Source organism: Cucurbita maxima, unplaced genomic scaffold (assembly GCF_002738345.1).
Source record: "Cucurbita maxima cultivar Rimu unplaced genomic scaffold, Cmax_1.0 Cma_Scf00016, whole genome shotgun sequence".
NCBI lineage: Eukaryota > Viridiplantae > Streptophyta > Magnoliopsida > Cucurbitales > Cucurbitaceae > Cucurbita > Cucurbita maxima.
The window spans coordinates 2,352,223-2,372,691 of NW_019272032.1; the positions used below are offsets into that span (position 1 = coordinate 2,352,223).

At 36.5% G+C, this 20,469-nt stretch overlaps 4 protein-coding genes across 5 annotated transcripts; 2 read left to right on the top strand and 2 right to left on the bottom strand.

Moving 5' to 3' along the window:
* Window positions 1–49: 49 nt before the first annotated feature.
* On the top strand, window positions 50–6,033 carry LOC111490758 (rhodanese-like/PpiC domain-containing protein 12, chloroplastic). 2 transcript variants are annotated; one of them, XM_023139351.1, is made up of 9 exons: window positions 58–204; window positions 340–413; window positions 2,489–2,605; window positions 2,972–3,063; window positions 3,456–3,556; window positions 3,651–3,761; window positions 4,289–4,397; window positions 5,395–5,445; window positions 5,790–6,033. In XM_023139351.1, exons 1-9 carry the CDS (start codon window positions 197–199, stop codon window positions 5,868–5,870), a joined length of 744 nt encoding a protein of 247 aa, XP_022995119.1. In that variant the 5' UTR covers window positions 58–196; the 3' UTR covers window positions 5,871–6,033. The 2 variants fall into 2 exon arrangements, with proteins under 2 accessions (XP_022995118.1, XP_022995119.1); XM_023139350.1 differs by having other exon boundaries at window positions 50–413.
* A 90-nt stretch (window positions 6,034–6,123) lies between these two features.
* LOC111490714 (calcium-dependent protein kinase 34-like) lies at window positions 6,124–9,279 on the top strand. The gene is made up of 8 exons (XM_023139272.1): window positions 6,124–7,332; window positions 7,431–7,574; window positions 7,658–7,810; window positions 7,911–8,026; window positions 8,119–8,286; window positions 8,370–8,497; window positions 8,600–8,699; window positions 8,768–9,279. Exons 1-8 carry the CDS (start codon window positions 6,354–6,356, stop codon window positions 8,861–8,863), a joined length of 1,884 nt encoding a protein of 627 aa, XP_022995040.1. The 5' UTR covers window positions 6,124–6,353; the 3' UTR covers window positions 8,864–9,279.
* A 49-nt stretch (window positions 9,280–9,328) lies between these two features.
* On the bottom strand, window positions 9,329–11,725 carry LOC111490790 (splicing factor 3B subunit 6-like protein). Its single transcript, XM_023139404.1, has 4 exons — window positions 11,273–11,725; window positions 9,651–9,893; window positions 9,524–9,603; window positions 9,329–9,475 (listed from the first exon to the last, which is right to left on the bottom strand). Exon 1 carries the CDS (start codon window positions 11,651–11,653, stop codon window positions 11,276–11,278), a length of 378 nt encoding a protein of 125 aa, XP_022995172.1. The 5' UTR covers window positions 11,654–11,725; the 3' UTR covers window positions 9,329–9,475; window positions 9,524–9,603; window positions 9,651–9,893; window positions 11,273–11,275.
* Window positions 11,726–14,270: 2,545 nt separating this feature from the next.
* On the bottom strand, window positions 14,271–20,020 carry LOC111490722 (dihydropyrimidinase). Its single transcript, XM_023139290.1, has 13 exons — window positions 19,848–20,020; window positions 19,452–19,613; window positions 19,032–19,083; window positions 18,151–18,420; window positions 17,823–18,034; window positions 17,515–17,635; window positions 17,060–17,147; window positions 16,877–16,955; window positions 16,484–16,571; window positions 16,232–16,272; window positions 16,085–16,137; window positions 15,539–15,695; window positions 14,271–14,668 (listed from the first exon to the last, which is right to left on the bottom strand). Exons 1-13 carry the CDS (start codon window positions 19,956–19,958, stop codon window positions 14,465–14,467), a joined length of 1,638 nt encoding a protein of 545 aa, XP_022995058.1. The 5' UTR covers window positions 19,959–20,020; the 3' UTR covers window positions 14,271–14,464.
* Window positions 20,021–20,469: the final 449 nt, after the last annotated feature.

Sequence of the window (20,469 nt, forward strand, 5' to 3'; positions counted from 1 at the left end):
AAAAAAAAAAAAAAAAAAAAAAAAAAAAGAAAAGAAATAATCAAATATTGGATAGATATACACAGCGAAGATTAATTCGCCAGTAAAGAACTGTCAAACCGGAGCGAGATTTTATCTGCGGGCGCTGCGGTGGCGATAACCATCTTTGAACTGAGACTCGCCGGAAATTAGAAGTGTCAGTGCAGTGAAACATTCAATGATGAGGTGCGGTCGTCTTCCTCCATTAGCATCTCCGGTTATCCACGCCTTCAGGCGGTGTTGGATTCCCGCTCTTTGCATTGCTCAGCAGTCGTTTCTTCATTCTGCATCCATTTATGCTCCATTCTGCTCATATGCTAGCAAAAGCTTCAAACACGGTCAACGTCTCTTGATTCGTCCAATGTCCGGTCATCATCCAAGCTCTAAAGTTGCAGGTCAGTTGTTTCTCAAAGATTTCATCCATACTTCGTCGATTTGAAGTTTTTGTTTGTCGTTCTTTCTTGTTTCTAAATGTTTATTTTTTTGGCTAATGAAAAGAGAGAGGCGTCAGCATAGGGAATGCTACTGGAATTTTAATTTCTTGCATCTTTGACTAATAGCAGTTGTGTGTGGAATAGTTTTATTGCATTCCACTTGGTCAGATTTGTTGCTCGTCTTAGCTAACTAAAGGATTCATTCCTTCAATTGCATACATATATTTATTTTTTTGTCGACCTCTTCAGAATCTTGGGGACCGAAGGTACTCATGAATGGATGATGTATAAACTATTATACACTGGTATCTCTCAGCTTGTGAGCTACTAAATTTACTAGCCGAGATATCAGAGAAAAATCTCAAGAGTCTATAAAATAACCCTGCACTTTGAGTGTTACAATTATTTAGTCAGGAAGCAATCAGAATAAGTACAATGAAGAACTTAGCTAGCATAAGATCTCAAACAATTTTTTGTATACTCAATTGGTTGACTTTCTTAAAAAAAGATGTTGACATGTGTGAGACCTGTTAAGGGGCTTGGAATTCGTTCACGTTCATGGTTGATGTGGGAATTATAGCAACGTTCGATTAATGATCTTTTTCCAAGCGAATTTCGAAAGTGTAAGAAATTTTATACTGGGCACTTTGAATTGCTTTATTTGATCAAGTCTAAGTTTAGAATGATGGAAAACGAAGAAAATAAAATAACTTTTTTCTGGAATTTTCCTATAGAATTGCAGAGGAATAAACTGATTAAACTGGAAAGTTATTTTACTGATGCCATTGTTTTAAAAGATTACAAAGGTTAATGCCTCGAGGAAATGAGAAGGAATTTTTTGGACTATAGCTTTGTCATGACACTCTTCATCTTAAAAGCCCTAAAATTATTTTAGTTTGTCCTGCAATTTATGTAATGGAATGGCGATGTTGTGGTAAAGAGGAAGAAGTTTCCAAGAATTTGAGTTTTTAATGGAAATGAAAGTGGACGGTACTTGACTAAGAATATTATACAGAGGTAGGTGGATGAGGAGGTTTCTCTTTAATTAAGCAATTTTTTTTTTTTTTTTAATGTGAAGCTGTTTTTTTATTTATGTTGACAATTTTTTCTACCTGATTCTACTCTCGGGAGTTATATTGGTGTCCTGTAAACTCTAGTTAGAATGAAGAGCTTAAAAAATGTGATATCCCACATTGGTTTGGGGAGGAGAATGAAACACCTTTTATAAGGGTGTGGAAATCTTTCTCTAGAATATGCGTTTTAAAAACCTTGAGGGGAAGCCCGAAAGGGAAAGCCCAAAGATTATAAAAAAAAGAAGAAGGAATTTAGTTAGATTATAAATGGAAAACAATAATAATTTTATTTTCATATTTTGATCATAATGGTGCCGTCTACCAATTTAATTTTCCAGTAAAATTGCTTTACTTTTCTCTTATTTTTATTATGATAAAGGAAATTCAACTAGAGATATTATTATTTTTCAACGGTCAACTAGATTTCTTTGAACAAAAGAAAAGTCAAGCCAATATACTTTTTTTCATAATTTGATAACCAACAATGTCGATTACCAATTAAGTCAGCTGTAGGATGTTCACATTTCTTTTCTATCGTTATTAGTTTTTTAGCATCCGTGTATTCTAGATATCTGTTTCTAGTCTAACAGCATACACCCTAAGAATATCCTAGCTTGGCAGTAAAAAGTGCCAAGCCCTTGCATCATAGTATTCATCATTCAATTCAATTATCTCAGTATTGCTGGATGTCCATATATATATATATATATATATATATATATGAAATCTATCTCCTATAACAATTTTCAAAATAAAGCCGGGAAGTGGATACAATAACTAGAGTTTAGGTGTATTTACCTCTTTCACTTCATTAAATGTGCATCTCTTTGTTTCACTAAAAAATGTCACATGCATGCTTAATTACGCACTCTGAAAAATAGATGCAGCTGCACATGGATGCAAGCATCATTAAATTGTACGACCTGCTTCGGTGTTCATGTCTTTTATATCCTCCATTTTCAGCTTCTTTTAGTTCCGCTGGAGGCAGTGAAGATGGTAGGGAATTATTGGTCCAGCACTTGCTTGTTAAAGAAGATGACATTAAGCTCTTATCGGATCTTCAGCAGAGGATTGCCGGCGGTTAGTTTAATCTGTACTAACATTATGTAAAGCACTTCATCTTATCCTCCCACCCAATGAAAGTACAGTCGAAATTGTACAATCCAATCGTTGTTGATTTTTGTTTCCTTCCAGATCTAAAATTTATTCAACATAGTAGAATGCAGGTTAATGGAACATGTATTTTTTTTCTCCTTTTTTTTGGACGAGATACATGCTTTCATTAAATATCTAGGGGACACTGAAATATTAGATGAACGAAATTCTAAATATTACAAAATTACATCATATAAACATGGTTTTTCGTCTATTCTGTTGATATATGTGGTATTTCTGACTATTTGTTTAATAATGTTCTCATGTAATATTTTCCTTTGCTGCATTCAGGTGACGATCTGAGCGATCTTGCTGTGGAGTACTCACTCTGTCCATCCAAAGAAGAAGGGGGAATGCTTGGATGGGTGAAGCGGGGGCAAATGGTACGCATGACAATGTTGAATCTCTTGCACACTCATTTTTCTAACCTACCTTAATTCCTCTCTTCATTACGATAACAGTTTTTTTTGTTAAAGCAATCAATCTAGCACCCAGGCTTACTATGCATGTTGCAGCTGCTAACCTATGGATAAGAGAGCCTGGCAATGTGATATGTTGTGCACACATCCAATATTAATATTTATATTTGACCTCCTTGTGTTGTAGATGGTTAAGCTTTTTATAGTTTCTGGTTCTCTCTTATTTTTTCTTAGAGGATTCCTCATCCTCTTCTTCTTCATGATCTCTTCATTGCAACATATGCTGCTGTACTTTTTGTGCTATTGTTTTTCGCTTTTTTTTTCCACAGCATGATCTTACGGTGACATGTGTCCAGGTACCAGAGTTTGAGGAGGCTGCCTTTAATGCACCCTTAAACAAAGTGGTAAAATGTAAAACAAAATTTGGATGGCACTTATTGCAAGTTCTATCAGAGAGGTATGAACACAAGACAAATTAAATCCTAATTACTTGAAAACCTTGACCATGACACTGCATTAATGTTTTGCACATTTGCAAATCTTCATCTTAGGGGAGAATCGGTGCTTCTGGACATTCAACCTGAAGAGCTTCATTTGAAAATGCAAGATCCAAACTTCTTGAATGAGGCACAGTTAATTGATGTCCGAGAACCTGAAGAAGTGTATGTCCTTGTTCCTCTTTTTTATTTATATACCCCACTTTTCCTTGGCTCGTTGATGTTTTCAAAATCCCTTTTGGCTTCCCTGCTTTATCAAAGATGGAGAAAAGGGTTCATCCAATTGTTTTGATCGACAGTAGTTGCAACAAATAGACTTTGATTACTCCATACCATAACTATTATATCGATCAAGAGACCACAAACATGTCAATCATCAAGTCCCTCAAAATGTTGGGGAGGAGGGCGGAAGTGATATGTCACTGGGAACTTATTTTATTCACTCCAAATAAGTACAGAATTTTAATAGGTCTTTGAATGATCCAAAATACATAAAGAGCTTGTTTGTGTGGCATGTTGGCCTTGTTAGTTGTGTTTGATATTTCGAAGTTGGGAAGTTCTACCATTTCTAACGTATGAAAAATCTTATTTTTCTTCCATATATTGTGTATTTTAAAAGAAAAATTAAAAAATCCTGGATTTATCTGTTTTATATTATATATGAAGCTATCCTGAACTCTTTTCTTTAACAGGGACCAGGCTTGTTTGCCAGCTTTTCAGGTACTACCTCTCCGTCAATTTGGAAGCTGGGGTCCAGAAGTAACTACGAAGTTTGATCCTCAAAAGGAGACTTATGTCATGGTAGGTGATATCTATCTTTATTGATTTTAAAATTTTTATTGAAAAGATAGAAATATACAAACGCTCCCTGGGAATTAGAAGGAAAGTTTCCAGTTGGAAGAAATTAAAGGAATCCAGTCAGGGAACTTCTTTGGATTTCACTCCAAAGATAAGCAAAAAGAAGTACTGGATCTCTAACCTCCACAAATTCCTGTTCTCTTGGAAAATTCCCATGTTTCTTAAGGATAGCCCACGCAATATTAGACTAGAAAAATATCCTTTTGCTTTTGTAGATGGGAAACAGATCCCCTTTATTTACAGTCTAGGGAGAAGGGAAGCTGGTACCAAATGGCTGCAATAAATTTGACGATAAAGCCATGGGAAAACCGCAATAGACAAATAAACGATCAGCACTTGTTGCCCATACAGCACTTACCAATCTGGTTGAAGAGCAAGGAAATAATTTTTTACTTGGATTTTATCAATTGTAGTCAGCCCTTCTCTGAATAAAATCGATATTAAACTCTTTTTTTTTTGGACTTCTGCCTTTTCTAACAGCTTTAACGCTGTTGCTTAGTTCTTTTTTAAATTTAATCCTGATTCATTTCACGTTTGTTCTTGTGTTTGAAAAGAAATAGTTTGCCCCGCTTTACTACGAAAATATATCACATAAATCCTCACAAAACTTTCCATATTCTAATTGGTTTCTGACTTTCGCTTCATTAGGGACGTAACTAAACAAGTGAACACGATATCCTGGATTCCTTTTAAGTTGATGTTTGCATGTCTTGTATATGATGGAACCTGTGATATTGGATGTATATTAAGGGTGAAATAGGCCGACCCACCGTCATTCGTTCTTGGCTATAATTGAAGCCTGTAAAATTGCAGGAGCAGTTTAATTTGGTTCGAGTTTCAATAATAATAATTATTATCATTATTAAATTTTGCAATTAATTTATTTGTAATTAGCCAGTTTCTCCTTAGATTTTTAAATTTTTTTTGCCATTGGATGCAGTGTCACCATGGAGTGAGGTCGTTGCAGGTCGCAAGATACTTACAAACGCAGGTAATATGACCTTGGAATCTCCCCACAAAACATTATAGAGATGCCACTAATGTACTTTATCATCGATTCTTTTATGTCTCTATGTCAAGTCTGAAAAAGATATAAGCATTCACAATACTAATGTACTTTATCATCGTTTACAGTACTTTTAATCAGATTTCTAATGATGCAGCTGATTTTATGAGCTTCCTACTGTTTTTCCATACTGTTTTTCATTCATTTAAGCCTAGGCCTGAGGATTCTTCTTTTCACTGACAGTTTACATTTTATCAATTTCAATTCTTAATATTATATTTGTCTTTGGAAAGATAAAGTTACCTTATCTATTTTCCTCTATTATTCAGGGTTTTAAGAAAGTCTACAATGTGTCTGGAGGAATTCATGCATACTCTCTCAAAGTTGATTCATCTATCCCTACCTACTGAGATATTGCCCTTTCGTTTTATTTTCCAACTAAAATTGCAGGACTGAAAGTTCGAGTTATCGGCCTTTGGAATGATTATAGGTACTTTACCCTAATATCATATCATGTATGCTAAGTTCATAAACAACTTCTTTTTCTATGCCATTGCTTGAGTTATTTTGTTATTATTTTTTAATGCCCTATGCTCTTTTAAATTAAAACATAATATTAGATTTTTTAGACATTTTGAAACCTATTCATTATTTTACAATAATTTAGAGATAATTTAGTCTCTAAATGTTAGTAGTCTTAGTTGATTAGATTTTTTTTTTTTAAATAAATATGAAAGCTGATTTTTTTTTAGAATAATAGTTAAAACTAAAATTTTAACTCCAACTCAAAAAACAAAGAAAAATGTTCTCCAAAGTTGGAGGTTGGATCAGAATTTAAATTTAAAAAAAGAAAAGAAAAGAAAAGAAAAGTAGAAAGGAAAAAATCAGTTGAAATGACGCGGGAAACGCTGAGAACCACAAGGCATTGGAAGGCGTTAAGGAAGACTGTGTCAATGGGTTCCTCCTACAATTCCTCTCTATCAATCCTGTGTGTAAGGATCAGTTGTCCTGCCTGTGTTCTCCTCACTTTCCACCATTTTTCTTCCTTTTTTTTCTCTTTTCTTCCCATCATCTCTATACATGGATTTTTCTCTCTCGTTCTCTTTTGGTTCTGCCCCAAATACCAATTCAATCTTGTCTCCTTCAATCGCCCATCCCTAAGCCGCCGCCGCCACCCCCATCCCCGCTCCTCCGCCATGGGCAACTGTTGCTCTCGTGACAATCCCGACGATGCCCCCACCAGCGCGAGGGAGGATTCTAACGGGGATAACTCCAAGGATGATGGCGGAAATACCAACTCCATTAAGCATGCTCCTTCGGCCTCGCCGGTGGCTTCCACCAAGGCTTCTAAGACCTCTCAGATCGGATCTGTTCTAGGGCGGCCGATGGAGGATGTTCGAAACACTTACTCCATTGGTAAGGAGCTGGGAAGGGGTCAATTTGGGGTAACCCATTTGTGTACTCACAAGGCTAGTGGCGAACAGTTGGCGTGCAAAACCATTGCTAAGAGGAAGCTCGTAAATAAGGAGGATATTGAAGATGTTCGAAGGGAGGTCCAGATTATGCACCATTTAACTGGTCAGCTCAACATTGTTGAGCTTAAAGGTGCTTATGAAGATAAGCATTCTGTTCATTTAGTCATGGAGTTGTGCGCTGGAGGAGAGTTGTTTGATCGCATCATAGCAAAAGGGCATTACACCGAGCGAGCTGCGGCATCGTTGCTCAGGACTATTGTGCAGATTGTGCATACTTGCCATTCCATGGGGGTTATTCATAGAGATCTTAAGCCTGAAAACTTTCTCTTGCTGAGCAAGGACGAGACGTCTCCGCTCAAGGCTACCGATTTCGGTTTATCCGTGTTCTACAAGCAAGGTTTGTTCAAGAACCTGACTGTTTCTGTTATACATCTCGCAATGGCTGATGGCTAATGATCTTGTTCTTGTTTTGGTCTGAATGTTGTTGTTCTATAGGAGAGGTGTTTAAGGATATTGTTGGTAGTGCATATTACATTGCACCAGAAGTCTTGAAGAGGAGATATGGCCCTGAAGTTGATATTTGGAGCGTTGGAGTCATGCTATACATTCTTCTGTGTGGTGTTCCACCTTTTTGGGCAGGTAGTTTAATCATTTTACTAATCTTTCTGCTCGGTTTTTTCTTCTCAAAAAAAACCATTTGATCAGAGAAAATTGGATCACAGAATCCGAACATGGGATATTCAATGCGATCTTGCGTGGCCACGTCGATTTTACGAGCGATCCCTGGCCTTCGGTATCCCCAGCAGCAAAGGATCTTGTAAGGAAGATGTTGAATTCAGACCCCAAGCAGAGATTGACAGCCTTCCAAGTCTTAAGTAAGTTCATTCTTGAGCTGAAGTTGAATAAGAAAAGGCCTGCATACAATTATGAACCATCAAGCAATGCCTCTCACCATATCAATTCCTTTTATATCAGATCATCCATGGATTAAGGAGGATGGAGAAGCACCTGATACACCACTCAACAACGCGGTGCTCAATAGGCTCAAACAGTTCCGTGCGATGAACAAATTCAAGAAAGTCGCTCTTCGGGTAAGCGATAACGAACTGTCTGTTCCATGCTAACCCCCACACCAGAAAGAATAAAAGAAGAGACAAGTACTAATAATGTGCCAAATGGGCAGGTGATTGCGGGCTGTCTATCAGAAGAAGAAATCATGGGGCTCAAACAAATGTTCAAAAACATAGATATTGACAACAGCGGGACAATAACGCTTGAAGAACTTAAGCAAGGACTCGCAAAGCAAGGCACAAAGCTCTCTGAATATGAAGTGAAACAATTAATGGAAGCAGTAAGTCTTTGGTTGTCTGATTCCTCTCAATCCAAAATGAGTTTTCATGCTCAAATCTGAATGTTACTTTTGGGGTTTTATAGGCGGATGCCGATGGCAATGGAACCATAGACTACGACGAGTTCATCACAGCGACAATGCACCTAAACCGAATGGATAGAGAAGAGCATCTCTACACTGCCTTCCAGTATTTCGACAAAGATAACAGCGGGTAATGAAATCAAATTCGAGTCGACTTTTGCTAAAGTTTTCACTTTGAAATGAATACAGAATGCCACTAATGATTGAACTTCAAACTATGTTGTGTGTTCAGTTATATCACTACGGAGGAGTTAGAGCAAGCTCTCAGAGACTACGGAATGCACGACGGGAGGGACATCAAGGAGATCCTTTCTGAAGTGGATGCAGACAACGTAAGTTTTCTCAATCACAACTTCGACTGGAAACTGACCAAATGTAACATGTTCTTGAATCTCGACAGGACGGTCGCATCAACTACGATGAATTTGTGGCGATGATGCGAAAAGGAAATCCAGACGGGAATCCGAAAAAGCGTCGTGACTCTTTCAACGTCTGATTTGGTTAATGGTGGGAGTGCAGTGGAGGAGATGACAAGAACTGCTGCCACCTGAATGTTTTGGTCTTCTATGGAGAAACGATGAAGAATATGAGGGTGAATGCAAAGAGAATGGAAAGGGTTGAGAAGCAGAGTCTTTTTATCTCGAGAATGCCATATATTTACAGCGTGAATGGTGGTTCCTTTCAGAGATAGAAAATCGCCATACAAAGAAGAAGAAAGGAAAAGATTAATCATACTCTAATTCTTAGGATTTAAGGGGTGATAGCGGTTCTTGTCCACTTTTAGGCAGACTAATTATTGCTCTAATGGTTGGTTGACTGACTGATTAGAAGAAACATGAATTTGTTCAAAATTGTCTGTTGTATTCATTAAACAGAGAGGCCAATAGTTCTGAACCCAATTTCTGTACAAAATTAAATATAAGGTACCTAAACATTGTTGAGTCGAATTCCGAAGGGATGTACATGGATAACTGTATGATGTTTTATATGAAACTTATATAATATCTAATGATTTATTAATAGGTATTTAGACTAGTTTGCACGCACCTCTACTATTCCATCCATGAAACAACATTTCTGATCCTATTACATTTAGTTGCTAAACTAACTCGAAAGATATTAGATAAACTAACTCGAAAGATATTAGATAAACTAACTCGAAAGATATTAGATGCTAGATGAGCAGAACCATGACTTCAACTCATTTCCTCTTAGTCGAGCCATGAAGACGTCGGGCTGAAGCACTTGAAATTGAGCCATGAAGGGGTATAATCCAATTAATATTTAAAATGTATATCAACCACGTAACTGTACTACAACCACAAAGATGAAAGGGAGAACTTTTGGCAGAACAAGATGCCGTTTTTCTGAATCTTTTCTTTCCAAATGTTCCATAGGAATTCCTGATAGCACACAAATGAAAAGGACTTCCGTACTTAGTCTCCTCAAAACTATGGTGAATGTGAAGAGGTATAACTGAATTGATAGAAGGTACTACCCACAAATTCACTACTTCTATGGTGTACCTGTGCAGGGCAGAAAATCCTCATTAAGGAAATCTTTCTAACAGCATGCCTTCAATATAAAATATGGATCTTCATAACAAAATTCATGGTACTCAATGGTGTGCAAGGGCTTTTCAGATGGCAAGGCACAACAGAAGGTCTGAGACTAAGAGAGGCAGCACACAGAGGATACAAAGAGGGGAAAGAAAGTATAAAAAATCTACGAACATTGTAAAAAAATGCATATTATAAGCGTATGAATATTGCAAATTTAAAAATTTCCACCATCAAAAGCTATAGAAACAATCAAGGAAAGTAGAGCTAGAACAGATGCATCCTGCCCAACATATAGGTTGGTCTCTGATTTGCCCCAGCTTCCTCCATCTTTAACAACAAATACCTTTTTGAGTAACCCAATAGATCCTAGCCATCCAAAGTGCAGACAGATCCCCACAAAGATAGTGCATTGCATCCAACTTTGTCGGACATCCCTTCAAGGGTGTGAAGAAGATTTTCTGGCTGGCTCTAAACATGGTTTTCTTCTGGTTTTTTTGGGGGCAAGAGAAATGGAAGAGTCTTCTGGGGGGTCTTTCTCCACCCTTTTCAGATTAGTCTTACTTTATTGATCCCAAATTGGAGAACTTGCTTGTAATTCACATGCAGGTCCTTGGGGTTCATTCAGTTATTTCATTCATCAATGAAACTTGTTTCTCCTCCAAAGAAAACTATCATTGCAGTTGTCCAGACTTTCAATTTCTATTACAATCCCATATTCACTTTCCTTACACGCTCACGTGCACAAACGCTGGTGTACCATTTCATCAGCTTCTGAAAGAAAACACGATAATCCCATACGATAAATTCTATTGAATGCTTTATGTGCCAAGCCTAACTGGTAAGGTGTCTGAAGGCTGCACAACTCATTGTGATGGCAGAAATCCAATATGCACTATTATTTCAATTAGAAAAGAGCCATCAGACCAACCTTACTGCATTCTCACAAAGTCATAACTTGCACATTAATATCTTGGACGACTACCAAGGTTAACTACCCAAAAAACCCAACCACATAAGATAGACGTAACCCAGGCGAAAAAATCCGGTCAGGCGATAAGAATGAAAGCTAACAATTTGATTACTGTTGACGAAACCTCTAACGAAGAAGTCAATTACGCATACAGAATCAAGCCATGATCAGGAAATATAGAGACTACATGAAAAGTACTGCCAACTTAAGCAAAGATGGTAATCAGTGCCCACACATGACCAAAACTTAAGTCAAATAATACAGCTATGAAACCCTAGAAAGAGATAGAGAGAACTTCACGTTACAAACAATTCGACTAAATTCCAATATTACTCGAGAAAATTCCAAGAAAAAAAAAAGCTTCATATTACACCTTTTACTTATCTTTCGTAGAAACCCCGTACTTCTCCTGCATCCTAGCAATTTCATCCTCTTTCTTCTTCTGATCGAACTTTTTACTCATCTTGGCCTGCTGGTAGTACAACACGATCAGATACCGATTCGCAACGTTGAAACCGGAGAGATGATCCACCGCCGTCTTAGCATCATAGATATCCTCGTAAACAACAAAGGCGGTACCTCTAGTATCTTTGTTCGTTCCAATCCGGATCTGCCGAATCGCCCCGTACTTGCCGAATATATCGTACATCTCCTCGCTAGTAATGTTGAAGGGCAAATTACGTACATACAAAACTCTGTTGACCTCCGGCGGCAGCCTCGTGTTTCCCTTGCGAGGAAGACTGAATGTGGCCATGGAGGAAGGCTTCTTCGAGGCTGTTTGGGAGAAGATAGTGCGAGAAAGGTCGAAACGCGAGAGATGAATGTTTTGTGCCGTTTAAAACTTGGATTGTCGTATACATAATGTACTCAACTTTGAAAACTTGGAGACATGGCCCAGGCCCAATTACCAAAGGACTTGGCCCATTTATAATGGGCCTTCTCAATTTGTATGGGCTTAGATAGTCAAAAGAAGTAAGTGAGCTGGGCCCGACTTCGGTCCATGGACAACCAGCTTGTTACCCACTTTCATAGAAAAACCACCAAATTTGGGTTAAACCGAAATTTTGACTTAATATGTGGATTGACTTTTTTTGATGTTGGGTCAACTCAACCAACCCAAAAATAGGGTTACAATCCAACTCTATTTGTAACGGTCTAAGGCCATCGTAAGCCAATATTGTCCACTTTAGCTTATTAGGTATTATCATTAACATAACGGTTTTAAAGTGTGTCTGTTAGGAACACTGTCTTACCTTATTTTTAGAAAGAGTAATAATTAACGCTAGTGATGAATTGTGACTAATAAATATATAATATTTAAATTTTATGAGTTTTTTTTTTTTTTTTTGTTATTAATGTATATGTACGGTGGATAAGTAGATTTTTTTAAATAATTAAAAAAAAGACAACCCTATGATCCAACCTAAAAATAAGAAATTTGATTGAGTTAAGTTGAATTGTAAACTCTATTTGAGTTGCTCCGATCATCTATCTAACAAATTTGAAATTATTAATATAAATATGATGAGGTAATGACAAGATCTCCCCTACTTTCACGCTAAATAAAGGAGAGATCTATTTTAATTAAATAGTTTTTTTTTTTAATTATCCTTTTTTAGATAAAGGAGTTGGTGGTGTCCAATTAGGATGTCCCTATTTTGGAGTTGTTTTTATTTAGAGCAAAAATATATAATAAAGAAAAAAGATGGAAAATTTTTATTGGAAGATTTTGTACCAATTTTCCATTCATTTTCATTTTAATTCTCCCTTCCCCTCTCTGTTGCAGGTCTTCCACCTTCCCCTCTCCTCTTGAGACTCCATGGATACTCGAGCGGAGGTCAGCATTTCAAACTCTTTTCTCGCTCGAATCTTTCTCTCTCTCTAAATATTCTTTAAAAATAAAATAAAAATTATCTTCTGATTCAAATTTTTGATCTTCCATTCTATTTTTTTTAAAAGTTTTTATTGTTTAGATTACGCTTTTGAATCTTCTCATTTTAATTCATGTACTTTTGAATCTTGTAAAGGTTTATAAGCTACTTTGGAGTAAGAACTCAACAAAATATTGAATGAAAAATCATTGTAGTAATGGTCGAACATCATAACGATGAACACTTACTTTGATTAAGTCTAAAAATAACGATATGCAAATAGGTAACTTTTCATCCAATGTTGTAAGCTTTTTTATACCATGGTAGTTTCAATACATCTACGAAGGACATATTTGTAAGTGATCTTGAAATGATTGAGATCCTCTTTACACTACTAAAAATATGTTTAAAAGAATGTTTCCGAGTAATTTTGAGTACAACAAAGTTATTTTCACCATTAATAAGAGAAACAAATTTAAAGTATTTTATAAGATCCCACATCAGTGGGAGAAAAGATAATTTCTTACGAGAGTGTAGAAACCTCTCCCTAAAAGACGCATTTTAAAATTATGAAGGTAACGACATTACATAACGAGTTAAAGCAGACAATATCTACTAACGGTGGACTTGGACGGTTACAATTCTTTCTATAACGACCAATTTTTTTCCTTTTTTTTTTCCTTTTTTACCCTTTTTTTACCGTAATTCAAGAGAATCCTTGTATTTTATTAGAAAAAAGCACCAAAATGGATACAAATCAATCAAAATCACAAATTAAAAAGCTGAAAGTTTTGTTGGTGTGTGTGCGTACAGAAAAACAATAGGTGGAAATCTGTACCAGAGTTTGGAGGGTGGGATCACAACGCACCTGGGGCAAGCAATTATTCTGTTGTATTCTCTCAAGCTCGTGCAAATAGGAAACAGCAAAAAACTGACTTAACTGAGTTCAAAAGAGCTAGCCTTGGAAATGAGAGGGAGATGATGGCAATGACAGATAAACATCTTCGCCAACAGAACCACCACCACCATCGCCACCACCGCCACCACAGCCACCACAGCCGCTATGAACACCACCCACAATATCAACATCGTCTTCGCCCCCACCAGCACGACCCTGTTGTCCCGGTAAGCACTTTCATATGCTGCATCGCCTGTTCTTTTCCTACCTTAATCTCTAAAACAGATCTTTAGCTGACTAATACAAACTTTAACTCAATCAAGCAAAGCTAAATTGAACAATAAATTGCATACATACATCTAATCCTTGCTCTTTTATTTCTCTTATTCAGCAGAAGAAAAAGAAGATTCTGACCTACATCAATTGTTGTATCAGGCCTTGATATGCGACAAAGGCGACCCACTCCTCTATGTTTTAGTCAAATCACGCTGTTTATCTGAATCTTTTTTCCCTGGCATGAAAATGTAGAGATGAGACATGTTCATCATACGGATAATTGCATCAACTTCCCCCAACCTGTATCTTGTTTTGGTTCTTTAGCATATAAAACATGGAACCTTGAATATATATCTTATTTCATGGGGCATAACATGACAAGTAAATTATCCTATAACATAACTACATAAAACCCTGTCCGGTATCTTAAAGAGAAGTTGCTATAGATATACATGGTGGATATAGGCCATGCAATCTCAGTTATTCCGTCCACATCATCTATTCTACCCTTTTTCACAAACTATGATGAGTGAAGGTTTGTGGACTGAGAACGTTTCACCGGAGCACGGAGTGAGGACAGGTACTGAGCATCTGCCTTTCCAATTCCATCAAACAAATAGCTAAAAGCCGGCATCTCTATGTACTTCCCAGCACCTGGAACAACTTTTAGTTCATTGTTTTCCCAAACAATTCTTCCTCCAGAAATTGTCACTTCAACCTTTCCCTGTGAAAAATATACACGTTTTTAAACATAAATAGATTACTGTGCCCAGAACGTTGTGTAAATACGCATGTGATGACACAAAGAGATCAAACCGCTCAAATATGGACATGCATGTGTGGAGAAGTTAATGTTCATGTCAAGTTGCGTACACCAAAAATGATCTATTGGACATGTATCTTGGTTTTGAAAAAGAAGTCAGGACCAAGAGGTCTTTATACGGAGGAAAATTACATGCAAACAATGTGGTAGGAATTCACTCATTCAAGTACTCTTTCAGCTCACAATATAATTCAATAGGTTTGAGCTTTCCCACTCTTTTCTTAGAGCTCCTCCCTTTTCTCCACTACAACTCTGTTTTTTTGTCGCTCCTAACTAACTAAGTATCCACCAGAAGGTTGTTACTAGCTGAGAACTAACTTCCCCCCCTAGGTTGTTTAATAGGAAAGAAATGAACACAAAATTCTTGCGGTTATTTGGCCACAAAAATCAAATGTCAAAAAGGTCAAGCCTTTCCACCATGGTCCATAACAATCTAGAGAAATGGCATCCAAATAATAAATGACAATTTTGTAGAATATTGAAGATGTTTGAACCCATAGCACAATAGTCAAAAGAAAACATGAAGACAATAGCAACCAAAGGTAATTAGAAACGTCGATTGAGTTAATGATACCAAACTTATGAGTTATGATTTATGAATGAACTGTTCATAAAGATGTTGAGGTAGTTTTGGTTCTCAAAGCCTAACATAAACTTAATCACCACGCTATCCATGCATGCCTCTTAAAGTTAAAGCACAAAGTAGACATAAAGCAAGCACAAACCACACAAGTCCATAGTCATAAGAGAACTGCAGTATGGTATACAGACCTTTCCTCTCTTTCCGTCGTAGACATTCGTGTCAGATCTAGTGTGATGCGACTTTGCAGATATTTCAAAACTTGCATTTGGGTTGAGTATAATTATGTCTGCATCAGACCCAGCAAGAATCGCTCCTTTCTTTGGGTATATATTGAAAATCCTAGCACTGAGCAAATAGTAAACGATAAAACAGATTGTATTCGACTTTCTAAGAGTGTATTTGACTTTCTAGAGTAATTTTTTAAGTCAAGCATTTTATCTATAAGCCCTTCCAAAGAAAACAATGATTTAAGTGCTAAAGCTTTATTTTTATATATATTTAGAAGTTTCTTTTGGTCATGTATCCAAATACTTTAGAAACAACTGTCAGTGCAAAAATTATACAAAACTACTCTAAGAATAAGGACAAGTTCCTCCAGAGATCATAAAATAATGACAAGACCACATACCATTCTTACTCTTTTTTTTTCTTCTTAGAAAGATACAAATTGAATACAAACTTTTGTTGATCACTGAAAAGAAAGAAAAAAATGCAATTCAAACAAGACCACATACCATTCAGTGCTTGTAATCCGAACGTAATCACTGACAGAGATTTGACCAGACTCCTGAATGTAAGTGATTTCTGGAATGAGATTCTTGAGAAAATTCAAACTTAACTGCATATTCAGAAAGAATAAAACAAATGCACATACAACTTACCACCATCGTATCCCATACCAAATGCATTCTTTCCTCGATGCCTGAAGATTACAAGTTGTCAGATACGGAAGCAAAGAAAGTAGCATACGGAAGCAAAGAAAGTAGCATACCTGAATAGGATAAGCGTTAAAACCAGATTCTCAAGATTTCATATTTGATTGTTAATACTGACCACCTAATATGTAATGTAATATCTATAGGAAAATAAAAAGAAGAAAGAGAGAGGGAGAGTGTAATATCCGTAGAAACTACCATTGACACCGTTAGGAATTTTTCGAAAGTCATCAATTCCTACGGCCTTCTGTGTAGAATTAAAGACGCAGTGATCGGTTCCCACAAGCTGCAAATTTTAAGAAGCTCGTTGAGAAATAAACTTCATCTAAACATGACAATTTAAAAACGTTGTGATAATGTACCTACCTGTTAAGGTAACAGTACTAAAATATTTTTTGGAGATCTTAATTTTTGACAAGTACATGCAAACACGCGCGCGCACACACACACACACATTCAAAGTAAGAACCCAAAACTGAAGCTGTAAATCGAAGCGTTCTGAAATTTGCATGATAGCACTATGAATGTTGATTTGTCGGGCATTTTCAATAACAGAAATTGCAAATGTTCCATCTTCTTAGTTATAATAACCTGCAGAATTCCAGTTGAAAGGGCTGCTTGAAGGGCCTTATCATGCCCCGATGGTCTAATAGGAGGACTCATGACATACCTGACGCATGATACAGTCATAATGTTAGACTGCTTGCTTGAAAGAAACAAAATAGTGATAAGAATAAGGTTATGAAAGAAATACTAGAATAGCATAGTAGTTACTTTGCTGCGTTAACAAAGTCAGGATCCCAAAGTACAGAATCATCTAGAATTAACCCAGACACAACTGGCTCTCCGATAACCCTCTGCCCTGCAGTTTAAAAGAAAAGTTATCCATCTGGCCAAGAAAAATAGACTATCATATAGCACAGAAATAACACCAACAGAGAAGGATCATAACAATTTGTGAGGAGAAAAAAATAGAGGAGCCAGTAACAGATGGCAGCCAAAAAATTATACATTGTTTTACTAGCACTGATCTTTTGACAATCTATAATTTCGGTCCTCTATTTTTCCATGGCCAAATTATAAATTGTTTTATGAGCAGGTTCCATATTTTCTGGTTGAATTCTGACGCTTGTATGAATTATCATAGAATGTTTTGTAATAAATTAACATCGTCTTTTGTACCAGATATATATACCACAAAGTACATTTTAAAACATAAAATATGGCACCTGCTTTCCGAGCTCTGGCTATTTCTTCCATTGCATCAATGCTCATAACATGAACCACATATAGAGGAGTGTTCACAAAACTAGCCAAACGTATTGCACGGGAAGTTGCCTCTCCTTCTAACTGCATTAATTTCAAGCACACATAAAGAAAGAAATACCCGTCAATGGAGAGTGGAAAATAAATTGACAAAGTAGTCCATCAAGTACCCATGAATTCAACCAGAGAAATAAGCAGTAAAAAAATGTACATAAAACTGTAAATTCATTCAGAAGGTCCATCAGTTTAAAACGTATTTTTTTTAAATTACCACAGCAGGTCGTGAAAGAGCGTGTCCCTCTGGACCAGTTATACCAAGTTCAATCATTCTCTCCTGTCCTTCGTATACAGCATCACCATTTTCAGCATGTACCATGGCCAAGGCACCAAGAGATTTGCACTTCTTTAACCCTTGTAATAAGAGCTCGTCACTGATCATTAAAGCCCCTTTGTATGCTAGGAAGAACTTAAAAGAGTTTATCCCTGCAAGTCCGAATATGTGAAGAATGAATATTGATGAGAAAACTTGTAATGACATTTCAAGGTGAAGGCAATTTGATCCACGGTTTATTGGTTTAAGATGAAAAATAATCACTAACCCTTCTCCTTCACCATAATTTCCATTTCCTGTGAAACAACTTCGTCCCATTTTGTGATTGCCATATGAAAACCATAATCCATGCAAGATTTCTTTGCTTTTTTCTCGTATGTTTCAAGCCCTGCTGATAGACTTCCATTCACTGGTATAACAAAGTCAATGTGCATGGTCGTTCCACCAGCTAATGCTGCAGCCTGACCACTGAAGAAGTCATCAACTGTCTGAGTACCCATAAACTCGAAAGCAAGATGTGTGTGAGGATCAATTCCTCCTGCCAGAATTCCAGGGGAAGAAAGCTGCAATCAATCACCACCAAAATGTACCACATGTTTTGCTGATTCTGACGTTCGATATTAACTAAAAAACTGAAAGTAAACTGGTTCAAATACTCCCGATGGAATAAAACGCTCTTTTAAGCATGTAATATTCACATGAAAAAAGTAGAAGTGCGTATCGAGGACAAGATTCAAGAGCTTCTCTCTCTCCCAGAATCCTCAAGCCAAAAAGTGCCTCTCAACACACACAAAGCTACATCATATAGCATACTAGCTACTCACGCCCTTCCCCTCATTTATAATTATACTAAAGAAATTTATTTTTCAGTTTCAAGGGATAAAAGTTTCCAACTAAAGGAAACATATCAAGCTATGCATATTTCATGCATACAAATTTAACAAGGCTACAAAATACTCTGATAAACTCCAATGAGATCATATTTCTTGAAAATTTTACAAGAAAGGGGGCCTCGAGGATGCAGTTGAGTGCGATAACCAGGTAAGATTGAATTGCCTAGACAAATCCTTCATTAAAATTGATATCCATACTCCTATAACATACTTCAGTAGCATAAATTCAGGAAACCAGAATCATTTGTAATTTAACCTGGCATGACATATTTTCCAGTGGCATCTAGCACTGCAACATCATCCCCGACCTATTATTGGCAATTAAACGAGTTAATAGTGGACACATAACATGCACAGAAAAAATTATTAAAATATAAATGACGGCATAAGTAAGGAACTGTTGAGCATGAATGAAGAGTAGGCTTTACTCTGCAGATAATAAGATTTTTAAAAGATAATGACAAAAGGCAATTCAATAGCACTGATCGAAGCACGAAGGAAACCGAAATTCTTTTGCAGGAAACGCGCTGTCGCAACATTAGGAACAAGTCAACTTCGCCATGAATATGCACGGCCTCCGATTAGTGATAGAAGATCGCATTCATAACCAAATCTTTTGAATTCACAAACGATCATTACAGACAACTGATTTCGCCTTAATGTTAATAAGGAATACCTTGATATTAGGCTTCACGGCAATAATAATCCCGTCTTCCACATAAACATCAGCAACCTCCTGATGATGAGCATTCACAACAGTTCCGCCCTTAATCAGTAGCTTCGACGATGACGTAGTGCCACATGTTGACTCATCAAATCCAAGCCCAGCATCACAGAGCTGACAAAACGATAAACAAAAGACGACATGATAAAGAGATTAGAGTTTCGGAAATTGTAATCGCAAGTCCAATTGATTTGGAGAAAAATTATTAAGCGTTGGGTAAAATCTTGGCCATATAACACGAAGAACTCCGTATTTCTCTTCGTCGATCAATTAAACACCCCATATTTCTTCATTTTTCTCGTCTACCGATCAGAAGTCAACCGTAAAACAAATGTTAATCAAGAGTACCTGATCTGCGCGGGAACATATTGAAAAAATGAGGAGGACAAGAAATAAGAGCCAAGGTCGCTGGCTGACCGACTCCATGAATTTCAGCGTACCGATGAACTGAAGCTTCATCAAACGCTCACAGACCAACTCGGAGTGGGAGTATTTCTGATCAAAAGGCACAATTTCCCGGGAATATCAGATTAATATATAGAGTTAAAAAATCACATTTTGTCCAAAAAAATGTATCAATTATCCATTTAATAATATATATATATATATATATATATATTTTTTTTTTTTTTTTTTGCAACGGTATAATTGGGAACTAAATCATTAAGGGATAAAAGACAACACATAATTTTTTTTTTTTTTTTTTGCAACGGTATAATTGGGAACTAAATCATTAAGGGATAAAAGACAACACATAATTTTTTTTTTTTTTTTTTGCAACGGTATAATTGGGAACTAAATCATTAAGGGATAAAAGACAACACATAATTTTTTTTTTTTTTTTTTGCAACGGTATAATTGGGAACTAAATCATTAAGGGATAAAAGACAACACATAATTTTTTTTTTTTTTTTTTGCAACGGTATAATTGGGAACTAAATCATTAAGGGATAAAAGACAACACATAATT

Coding starts and splice junctions, on each gene's coding strand:
- LOC111490758 (XM_023139350.1), top strand. CDS start 197: ATGATGAGGTGCGGTCGTCTTCCTCCATTAGCATCTCCGGTTATCCAC. Junction 2,606..2,971: donor TCAGCAGAGGATTGCCGGCG/GTTAGTTTAATC, acceptor TGCTGCATTCAG/GTGACGATCTGAGCGATCTT. Junction 3,762..4,288: donor GTCCGAGAACCTGAAGAAGT/GTATGTCCTTGT, acceptor TTTCTTTAACAG/GGACCAGGCTTGTTTGCCAG.
- LOC111490722 (XM_023139290.1), bottom strand. CDS start 19,958: ATGAAGCTTCAGTTCATCGGTACGCTGAAATTCATGGAGTCGGTCAGC. Junction 16,956..17,059: donor GACTTTGTTAACGCAGCAAA/GTAACTACTATG, acceptor ATCATGCGTCAG/GTATGTCATGAGTCCTCCTA. Junction 14,669..15,538: donor ACGACGGAAAGAGAGGAAAG/GTCTGTATACCA, acceptor TATTTTTCACAG/GGAAAGGTTGAAGTGACAAT.
- LOC111490790 (XM_023139404.1), bottom strand. CDS start 11,653: ATGGCCACATTCAGTCTTCCTCGCAAGGGAAACACGAGGCTGCCGCCG.
- LOC111490714 (XM_023139272.1), top strand. CDS start 6,354: ATGACGCGGGAAACGCTGAGAACCACAAGGCATTGGAAGGCGTTAAGG. Junction 8,027..8,118: donor TCAAGAAAGTCGCTCTTCGG/GTAAGCGATAAC, acceptor CCAAATGGGCAG/GTGATTGCGGGCTGTCTATC. Junction 8,498..8,599: donor TTCGACAAAGATAACAGCGG/GTAATGAAATCA, acceptor TTGTGTGTTCAG/TTATATCACTACGGAGGAGT.